Here is an 11,437-nt window from a genome sequence, read left to right as displayed (position 1 = left end):
GTGTCTGTCAAACACCGGTGTGTTTCCACACTTTTCACAGCCACTGTATGTAAATCTGCAGAGGAGAGAAGGATGAGTGTTGGAGACATCTTCAGGGTTCAGGCTGGTTTGTGATTCTCCATAAGTGAGAAGTGAAATCAGGTCACCACGGCGACGCTGGATATTCCTGTGAGCTCGGGTATGAGGAAGAGGGCAGACGGCGCTTTACTCTGAAGGTGTGATTTCTCATGAGCCATTGTGAGGAAGGAGACGACGGGTGATGGATGAGAACAAACAGATTTATGAAATGACACAATAACAGGACCCTCTGAAGAAGTCAGTTACCTTCTTATCATCGTTTCACTGCGCAGTGATTTACTGCTGGTTTTTCCCTCCAGAGTGGGTTTAAGGGTTAAATCTTGGGTTTGTCTTGTTTTATAACACACACACACACACACACACACACACCCTTTAAAAGCTCAGACTTAAAACAATTCACTGTGTCACCAAAAGTATTTGGACAAGGCTTTGAGGTTCTTTTCCAAACTGTTACCACAAAGTTTGACACAACTGTACAGATGTTTGGATGCAGTTCTCTTAAAAACACATCTAGTTAAGACTTGGAATCTTATATTAACATTAAAAAGAATAAAATATTATGTAGCTTGTGTTCATTAATATTCATAATTATTAATTACAATAAAACGGCTTTGGAACAATGCCCATGATAAAAGTGCTCAACAAATAAGGGTTGAGGGTTGGAGCTCCATAGCAGGAGATCTTCCACACACTCATCCATCCCATGGAAAGCAGATCATCATGCTGGAACAGGTTTTGGGTCTCCAAGATCGAGTGAAGGCAAAATTTCATTCTACAGCATCCAAAGACGTCTGATAGACTCGTGTGCCTTCAGCGTTGAGTCTGGAGAAGGAGCATATGAGTTGGAAAAGTCAGGTGTCCCAATACTTTTGGTTTGATCGTAGGAGACAGATATATTTTACCCAACAGAATCTGTGTGTGGAGTTACATTAATACCTTTACTGGTGTTTTCTGATTATTCTGGAATGTTCATGATTTTAATATCAACTTCAGGAATATAATCACAAAAACACAGAGGCCAGGGATGATTAAAAATAAAAATATGACTTAAATATAATGTTATCATGCTGTAAATTTCTCACCATGTTCCAGGATCTGATCCCTGCCTGGCTGAGAGATAAGATAACCGCATGTGTGTTTGTTCAGGTCTCTTGGTGTCCTTCAGGAAAATATACATACGATTAGCAAGTTTATCTTCAGCAGCCAGAGAAGTCACAGCCGGAGATACAGATCATGGTATTGCTAAAGACAAACAACTGTAACTCTTAAAGAAAAATAAAACCTGTCTTTGGCTTTGGGGGGGTGTTGGGGGTCAAAGGTCACTGTGGTGCACACACATTTCTGATCTGTGGACATTCATCATGACCCTGTTCCCTTCTGATCTGCGTGACTTTCAGACACACTGTCTGTGTTTACACTTTGTCTTTGTTTGTAGAAATCTTGTAGGCTGCACTGTGAATTCCTGCCCTGGTTTTTCTGCTCAAATGGTTTGAGTCACTCGAGTCGGTTTGTTGATTATGCAGGCATGCAGGCAGGGTTATAAACTGTCCTGCAGTCCGCCACTAGAGGGCGTCAGAGACATTGTGGCTTTTCTTTTAACGTCCAACCACTGACTTGGACACTGAAATGTGTGTGTGTGTGTGTGTGTGTGTGTGTGTGTGTGTGAAAGAGAAAGAGAGAGAGAGAGAGAGAGAGAGAGAGAGAGAGGTGGTGTTAAGAGCTAAGAAAAAGCCCTAAATTAAACCTACCTCATAACCAACTCACCATCCACCCTAACTCCCCTCACCACCGTGACTCCACCTTCCACCATAACTCCACCTACCACCATAAACACCCATCCATCATAACTCCATCTACCACCATAACTCCACCTACCAGAATAACCACCCATCCACCATAACTCCACCTACCACCATGAACACCCATCCACCATAACTCCCCCACCACCGTAACTCCACCTACCACTATAACCACCCATCCACCATAACCACCCATCCACCATAACTCCACCTACCACCATAACTCCACCCATCCACCATAACTTCACCCATCCACCATAACTTCACCTACTACCATAACTCCACCCATCCACCATAACTCCACCTACCACCATAACTCCACCCATCCACCATAACTCCACCTACCACCGTAACTCCACCTACCACCATAACTCCACCCATCCACCATAACTCCACCTACCACCATAACTCCACCCATCCACCATAACTTCACCTACCACCGTAACTCCACCTACCACCATAACTCCACCCATCCACCATAACTTCACCTACCACCATAACTCCACCCATCCACCATAACTCCACCTACCACCATAACTCCACCCATCCACCATAACTCACCTACCACCATAACTCCACCCATCCACCATAACTCCACCTACCACCATAACTCCACCCATCCACCATAACTCCACCTACCACCGTAACTCCACCTACCACCATAACTCCACCCATCCACCATAACTCCACTTATCCACCATAACCACCCATCCACCATAACTCCACCTAACACCATAACCACCATAACCTACCAAATTACTCCACCTACCACTATAACTCCACCTACCACCATAACCACCCATCCACCATTACTCCACCTACCACTATAACTCCACCTACCACCTTAACTCCACCCATCCACCTTAACTCCACCTACCACCATAACTCCACCTACCACCATAACTCCACCCACCACCATAACTCCATCCACCACCATAACTCCACCTACCACCATAACTGCACCATCCACGTAACTCCACCTACTACCATAAACACCCATCCACCATAACTCCACCATCCACCATAACCCCCATCCACCATAACTCCACCTTCCATTATAACCCCCATCCACCATAACTCCACCTTCCATTATAACTCCCCATCCACCATAACTCCACCTTCCATTATAACCCCCATCCACCATAACTCCACCTTCCATTATAACTCCCCATCCACCATAACTCCACCTTCCATTATAACCACCCATCCACCATAACTCCACCTTCCTCCATAACTCCACCCACCACCATAACTGCACCATCCACCATAACTCCACCTTCCACCATAACCCCCATCCACCATAACTCCACCTTCCACCATAACCCCCATCCACCATAACTCCACCTTCCACCATAACCCCCATCCACCATAACTCCACCTTCCACCATAACTCCACCTACCACCATAACTCCACCCACCACCATAACTCCACCTACCACCTTTTACATTTTTACATTTACAGCATTTAGCAGAAGCCCTGATCCAGAGCGCTGTACAAAGTGCTTTGAGTCTCTAGTAATGAATAAATCTACACTGGTACCTTCACTGTAACAATTCACAAGACTCTTCGCCCCTCCATTTTTGTCCCGTATGGCTTTCCACAGCGCAATATCGCCGCTCCTCCTTCCTTCTCCAAGCCCCTCCCACTTTTATTGTTCGCGTTGGCCGGTGACGTCACGCCTTTATATATTCCCGTTGCTTTTTTTTACCCAGTGTCCACATCCCCATCGAATCACACACACACACACACACACACTCTCTCTCTCTCTCTCTCTCTCTGGCAGAGTGGCTGCGATGCCCCTGGTCCCAAATCTGTGGGAAACGAATGCAAAAAAAAGACAATAAAAAAAATCTGCTAATTGTTTGGAATAACCGCGATACCGCGATACTCAGCGACGTGGGGAAAAGTTTGCGCGAGGAACGCGTCCTGAGCGCGCGCGCCGAGGTGCGTGTGTGTGTATGATATAAATTACACAGTATATATATATATAAATATTTATGCGCGCGCGCGTTTCTTCTCTTTGAACCGAATCTGAGACGGAAAGTTCGGGAATGTCGCTCTCGGTACCGCAGAACGGACAGGGCGATACCGAGCCCGTGATTGAGCTCTTTGTGAAGGTAAGTTCACCATTTATTTCTTTATCGACTTTTATAAAAATTATGATTAATATCGAGGTTGAAAAAAAATCTTTACTTTTTACATCCAATAAATCACCAATAAAATTATTTTCTTCTTATTATCGATTATAAAAAAATAACTTCTGCAGTGATTTATGGGTCAATAACGTTTTTTCTCCTAGAGGTCTGATACTTTAATACACATCATCGCAGCGATATATCGATATATATTTTTATTTTTAATAAGTATCCCCTTTAAAACGGTACACGTTGAAGTCTTGCACGATATATCGGTATCGCAATGAACCGGAGACGATATCCTAAACCAGGTTATTATTCACTATTTGAAGTAGTCGTGCGAAATCGTGTTCGTTTTGATGTAAATGTTTTACGAAATAATCTGAAGCTACTGTTGGATTCTGGATTCTGATTGGCCGGACGATGTGGATCTGTCGTTTCTATAGTAACGCTCAGTGTGCACGGAAGAAGTCTCCAGTTTCAGTGTGATACGTTACTCGGTATATACGTTTTTGCGGAGGTATTCACATGACGAGAGAAAGGCGATTTTTTTCCCATAGCGACTTTTCACGTGCACTCGCAGGAATGTGTTTAGCAAACGTAACTATAAATGGATAAAAAACGTGAGCTGCTGTTTAGTGAATAAGTCCTGTTAGTGATTTATTCATTCGTGCCGGGAAATACTTTTGGGGAAAAACAGATAAAGTATTAAAATAAATATGGGATGGAGGAGAAGAAGGAGGAGAAGAAGAAGGAGGAGTAACGACTGTTTTCCGGTGCCGTGATGTCGGTTTGGGTTTTGGTGAAATTCCTGGTATGAAACAGGAACAACGCACAAACTGAGACGGGAAAAAGTTTCTGCCCAGTGATGTTTGATGGAAAGATTGAGATCTCTCTCTCTCTCTCTCTCTCTCTCTCTCTCTCTCTCTCTCTCTGCTGTTCATTATTCTTTCTCCTGCTCTTTCCAGCTCTTTGCTGTTGTCCTTCTAGAAGCCCAGCGTTTTGGATGCAAGCGGGAAAATGGCTGAGAGAAAAAAGGGGAAGGGGTAGAATAGGGGGTGGGAGAGAGAGAGAGAGAGAGAGAGAGAGAGAGAGAGGCACCCAGTGGGAGGGTGAAAGAGGGCTAAAAAGGGAAAATGGGGAGAAGTCGTGTGAATTCACTCCACAGTTGCTTGTGATTTGGTGGAAACAAACAACAACGAGAAGTTTTATGTTTTCGAGCAAATTTCAACATCAAAAATTCCAAAAATGGAAGAACTCATTATTCCATTTTTGTCCGTCTTACGCCTACAAAAGGCTATAACTTTCCACCTCGCCCTTGTACAGGGTGGAATCTGTTCTTCCTCTCGCGCTGGCCTCCTCCTACATGAGGCCTGCTGGGAGTTTGAGGAATTTTTGCTGATTCCTGGATCGCGCTCTGTCTCAGCCCAACTGGGAATCGACATTCCCGGAATCTTTTAAGTCTGGAATGCAGCGAGGGGGGAAACTTTGAGTTGGTGTCAGGTGGTGGTAGTCAACGTCTCACATCCATGACGGACATGAACAAATCTGTCAGTGCATTAGATCGGAATCCAATCCGATCCAGTGTATAAGCTTCAGGGATCGGTATCGGATCCTTCTGGGAATTGACTTAAGGAATTCCCGGCCCATGAACTGAGATCAGAGGTTATCGTTATTCTTGTCTCTCTTTCTTGCTCTGTGGTAAAGCGTAGCGATGTTATCCAATCACAGGAGCTCGTGAGCTTGTGTATGTGTAAGAGGGCAGATGACGTCAGAATCCACCAACAGAAGCCCACCAAACTGTGTTCCTTTAGAATCCTGCAGAATTTCCTTCATACGTTCTTGAACATACGCCACCTATCAGTCTGCTACAGAATCCAATATGAAGATCTTGTAAAATCCTGTGAGACAATATGTACAACATATATTAAGAAGTTTGGTTGCTATTTTGAGGAGGTTTTTTCATGAGGTTTGGTTGCTTCTCACACAAGGTTTCTTCATGAGGTTTGGTTGCTTCTCACACAAGGTTTCATCATGATGTTTGGTTGCTTCTCACACGAGGTTTCTTTATGATGTTTGGTTGGCATTTTGAGGAGGTTTCATCATGAGGTTTGGTTGCTTCTCCCAGGAGGTTTCATCATTCAATTTGGTTGTCTCTGACCAGAGGTTTTTTCATGAGGCTTGGTTGCATCAGCCAGGAGGTTTGGTTGCTTTTACCAGGAGGTTTCTTCCTGAGGTTTGGTTGCTTCTGCCTGGATGTTTCAATTAGTGTATTGAGAGCATGTGATGTCAATCCGTCATTCGTGTGCCGAAAGGAAGTTCACACATATGCTGTGTGTGTGTGTGTGTGTGTGTGTGTGTGTGTGTGTGTGTGTGTGTGTGTGTGTGTGTATTCTGCCGTAAGGATTTTAGTGGACATCCATGAGCAGGTCCTCACTTTTTTTCCCTCTTTAATGGAACGCTCCGTGTCTTCCTGGACGATTCCTGTTCACTCTTCCTGATCTTCAGTGTAATTACCACCACCTTGTGTTTAAATATAAAACCCAGCGATGGTCCATTGTCTGTGCACCACACCCTCCTTCTCTCTCTTCTCCATCTACATGGTTTGATTCTTTCTGTGTACAGAGAATACCGGTTCTGTGTTTACACACCAGGGCGAGAGCGGTGATCACAGTTCCTTCTCTCTTCTCCTTTTTTTTTATTAACACGTGGATGCAGGTTTCTTTTGTTCCCTGCCGCAGTTTCTGGTTACTATGGCAACCGCACACACACACACACACACACACACACACACACGTGCACACACACACAATGCTGCGGCGTCCTTCTTATCAGGTTCGTTCCAGACGCGGCTCTCGCGCTCACGGTCAGATCGATAACAGAGCTCGAGATGAGAAGATCCATGAGATACTCCTCAAGCACTCGTTCTGTACGTTTCATTTGACCCGTTTCCATGACGTCTTTTTGTTGCTGGTAACGAAGAAGCCGGAGCCCATTTGGTAAGACGCTGGACTTCTGATCAGAAGGTTGTGAGTTCAGATTCCAGGCCCTTAACCTTCATCTGGTCAGGATCAGAACCCTCCTCTGTCATCATTAAGATTTATCAGCTTTTATCATAAGTTCTTAAACGCACAAGACCAGTCATGGAGGATGTTTTCTCATTGGTCCAATAAGCGGCGTCAGAGACACGTTCGGTACCTGATTTACGTCATGGTGTCTGTGTGGGAGGAGCTTAACACGCTGACCACACCCTCAATATACCATCAGAGCGACACCAGCCGTTTTTGAGATGGTGTATGCAGAAGAGGGCAGATGGCGCTTTCTTTTCAAAGTAGTTCTTCAGGTTTGTTCTTAAAGATCAGTCTCTTTTTTCCAGGTAGAGATGTTCCACCTGATTCACCTTTTTCCTGCAAGGGGGAATGTTTAGGAGACACGGGACGTGTTTGTTGGCAAAACGAAGGCGAAGAGCAAGCGGGCGTTCCCCGAGGACGATCTTCAGCAGCACGCGTTTTGCTGATAGCATCGACTCTCTGGTTTAATCATTTGTTGAAGTCACAGGATCGTGTCTCGTGTTGTCTCGATGTCTGCGTGATGAAACGAGCTCCAATCTGTGTCTCAGAGCCGTGAAGACCCACGCGGTTTCACGACTCGGGTTTTAAATGCGAATTTCGTGATTCATCGTGGAACCGAATATCAATGTGATCCTGCAGGGGGGGTCAGATTACGCCACTGTGGTCATGATTAAAGAGTAGTGTGTGTGTGTGTGTGTGTGTGTGTGTGTGTGTGTGTGTGTGATTGGATAAATCTGATCCGATTCTTTAAGAAACGTATCCCAGAATTAAATTAGTTTTGATCTGATTACGTTTGGTAAATATTCTGCAGTGAACTGTGTTAACGCTGACTCAGCAGTTACAACACACACACACACACACACACACACACACACAAGTGGGCGTGGTCCGGCGACAAGAAACATTCAATCCAAATTGATGCAAATGGCAGTCAAAGCACGAAACCAACGTCCAACGTTTTGAGCCATGTAAGGAGATAAAATACCTGCAGGGTCAGGACAATGGGTTCTATCTCTCCCTCTCTCCCTCTCTCCCTCTTTCCCTCTCTCCCTCTCTCTCACACACTCACACACTCCCTCCGTCTATTCCAAGTGGAAGAAGTGTGACGGATCAGCAGACGAGCAGCTGAAGAGGCATTTTTTTTCCTTAACACTGCTCTCTCGTAAAACGCCTCGAAAGGCCTGGCCGTGTTAATCATTGTCCCCAGTTTCAAAAGGGTGTGTGTGTGTGAGGGAGTGTGTGTGAGGGAGTGTGTGTGAGGGAGTGTGTGTGAGAGAGTGTGTGTGAGAGAGTGTTTGTGAGAGAGTGTGTGTGTGAGAGTGTGTGATATAATGTATAGAAATAGCCCATAAAACTTCTGACATACTCACTTCTCCCTCTCTCTCTCTCTCTCTCTCCCTCTCTCCCTCTCTCTCTCTCTCTCTCTCTCTCTCTCTCTCTCTCTCTCTCCTTCTCTCTCTCTCTCTCTCTCTCTCTCTCTCTCTCTCTCTCTCTCTTTCCTCTCTCCTCTCTCTCTCTTCTCTCTCTCTCTCTTTCTCTCTCTCTCTCTCTCTCTCTCTCTGTTCTGTTCTGTTACTTTTTTCCGCCCTGTAATTTTTCAGATTCCGTCTGGTCTTTGTCATGCAGTGTCCAACACACTCGTGATACAGAAGTGTGTATAAAAATACACACTCGCGTCAGTGTCCCGCTTCACACCCGCCCGGGCGAATACCAGGAACGCTTCAGGAATCACACGTGTGTGTGCCGTGAACTATGTCGTGATATCGGTCACGCCGCTTTGGTCACACGTGCCTAGATTTAGTCTATTCAATGCTCACATTCATACCAATGGTGGTGTTCCATAGTGTTTGGAGCTGGAGATCTTCCACATCTTCCAGCCTATGGAAAGCATATTTTCATCGAGCTCGCTTTGTGTGATGCTGGAACAGGTTTCGGGGTTTCCTAATCCAAAGACGTCCGATACAATTGAGTGTCTCTAACTTTAAGGAGAAGAAGCACGTATAATCAGGTTCCTCAGAATGGTCTTGGAATTATGGGATGGGTGAGGGAAAACATCACAACCTTTAAACGGCAGCTGGTGTGTATCTCAGGAGGCTTCTGTCCAGGTAAAATCTTTGCGAGAACGTTCATGGGGCGTAAACGTCACGGGACAGAGGATGCTGCTTCACTTTCACAGACAGGTCAAGCTCGTCTCTTTTGTTTATTAACAATATTTTGTGCCCACATGTTTGATATTGACTCACGGGTCCACACTGCAAGCTCGTCTGGAGGCCCACGCTCTCCAAACGGGTTTTCTCACTTGCTGTGTCTCGCTCCGGAAATTCACCACTAATGAGGCATTTCTTGTGACAGGAAATGACTTAAACCCCAAACCATAAGGAGTGAATGAGATAAGGGGAAGCATGAAGAGAGAGAGAGAGAGAGAAGAGAGAGAGAGAGAGAGAGAGAGAGAGAGAGAGAGAGAGAGAGGATGAAGAGAGAGAGAGAGGATGAAGAGAAAGAGGGGATGGAGAGAGAGAGGATGAAGAGAGAGAGAGAGAGGATGAAGAGAGAGGATGGAGAGAGAGAGAGAGAGAGAGAGAGAGAGGATGAAGAGAGAGAGAGAGAGGATGAATAGAGAGAGAGAGAGAGAGAGGATGAATAGAGAGAGAGAGAGAGAGAGAGAATAAGAGAGAGAGAGAGAGGAGGAAGAGAGAGAAAGAGAGAGAGAGAGAGAGAGAATGAAGAGAGAAAGAGGGAGGATGAAGAGAGACAGAATTGTGGAGGGAAAATTCTCATTCCTTGTGAATCGTGGAAGCTCGGTGATGAAGACTAGGATTGGGTGTGGTTTGATCGTTATGGGCGGGGCGATACGGCAGGAGTGTAATATATGTAATGGCCTCAGAAAGAAAGTCAACAAAGACATTTCTACATTTTATATTTTGTTTTATATCTGGCCACACCCCTTTCCTTACATCCTCAAATCTTTTCTCTCCTCGTGTTCCTGTCCAGCTCCATTCCCTTTCTATTAAAGATTTTCATAATGGCAAAAACACCCCTAGCCAAATCAAGCCACACTCCACGCCTCACCTCGAGCCACACCCCAAGCATAATCAAAGCCACACCCCAAGCATAATCAAAGCCACACCCCAAGCATAATCAAAGCCACACCCCAAGCAACATAAAAGCCACACCCCAAGCAACATAAAAGCCACACCCCAAGCATAATCAAAGCCACACCCCAAGTATAATCAAAGCCACCCCAAGCATAATCAAAGCCACACCCCAAGTAACATAAAAGCCACACCCCAAGCAACATAAAAGCCACACCCCAAGCAACATAAAGACCACACCCCAAGCAACATAAAGACCACCCCAAGCAACATAAAGACCACACCCCAAGCAACATAAAGACCACACCCCAAGCAACATAAAGACCACACCCCAAGCATAATCAAAGCCACATCCCAAGCAACATCAAAGCCACACCCCAAGCAACATAAAGACCACACCTAAGCAACATAAAGACCACACCCCAAGCAAAAGCAAGGCCACACCCCAAGCAAAATCAAAGCCACACCCCAAGCAAAATCAAGCCACACCCCAAGTAACATAAAAGCCACACCCCAAGCAACATAAAAGCCACACCCCAAGCAACATAAAAGCCACACCCCAAGCAACATAAAGACCACACCCCAAGCAACATAAAGACCACACCCCAAGCATAATCAAAGCCACACCCCAAGCAACATCAAAGCCACACCCCAAGCAACATAAAGACCACACCCACAGCAAAAGCAAGGCCACACCCCAAGCAACATCAAAGCCACACCCCAAGCAAAAGCAAGGCCACACCCCAAGCAACATCAAAGCCACCCAAACAACACCTCACCCACAGCTTCCACAGTCAGGCTAAAATCAGGTCATAAAACATCATCCAGTCTTCTTTCCCTCCCTTTTTCCTTCTTCTTCCTTCATTTCTCTCTCTCTCTCTCTCTCTCTCTCTCTCTTTCTTGTCTTAATCACACGGTTCCTCCTGACGTTCTGTTGGTTTTAACATCGCTCTGTTTGTTCAGCTGGATCACACTGTAACAAATGACCAGGCCAGACGAGGTCACACGTCTCTAAACTGGACATGAAACCTGCATCTGTTTCTCCCTCACCCACTGGATACGAAAGAGGAATGCAGGAATCTCTCTCTCTTTTTTATTTCTGTCTCTTTTTACCTTTCTCTTTCTCTTTTTCTGGATATAAGTCTGTGTGTTTTATGTGTGTGTGTGTGTGTGTTGTGGGAGCACTGTGAGTCGAAGCATGGTTTATAGACAGTGTTGCAGTCCTGCAGTCCTGCAGTGATTGGGCGGAGCTGGACTCATC

The 11,437-nt window shown here is 45.4% G+C and overlaps 1 protein-coding gene and 1 long non-coding RNA gene across 3 annotated transcripts in view; one reads left to right on the top strand and one right to left on the bottom strand.

The window, feature by feature from the left end:
• Positions 1-432: 432 nt before the first annotated feature.
• Positions 433-1,578, bottom strand: LOC124390234. The gene is made up of 3 exons (XR_006926704.1): positions 1,361-1,578; positions 1,161-1,237; positions 433-900 (listed from the first exon to the last, which is right to left on the bottom strand). It is a non-coding gene; the product is annotated as an uncharacterized LOC124390234 (long non-coding RNA).
• A 2,018-nt stretch (positions 1,579-3,596) lies between these two features.
• Positions 3,597-11,437, top strand: part of clic4 (chloride intracellular channel 4) — a 30,419-nt gene continuing 22,578 nt past the window's right edge. Inside the window, exon 1 of one of the 2 annotated variants that reach the window (XM_046856057.1) lies at positions 3,597-3,822. In XM_046856057.1, coding sequence (XP_046712013.1) covers positions 3,703-3,822 — 120 coding nt within the window. In that variant the 5' untranslated portion in view covers positions 3,597-3,702. Of the gene's footprint in view, positions 3,996-11,437 lie in introns of both variants that reach the window. The other variant, XM_046856058.1, reaches the window with a different exon arrangement.

Source organism: Silurus meridionalis, chromosome 8 (assembly GCF_014805685.1).
Source record: "Silurus meridionalis isolate SWU-2019-XX chromosome 8, ASM1480568v1, whole genome shotgun sequence".
Taxonomy (NCBI): Eukaryota; Metazoa; Chordata; class Actinopteri; order Siluriformes; family Siluridae; genus Silurus; species Silurus meridionalis.
The sequence above is the reverse complement of the archived record's forward strand: the minus strand, read 5'-3'. Positions and strand labels throughout refer to the sequence as shown.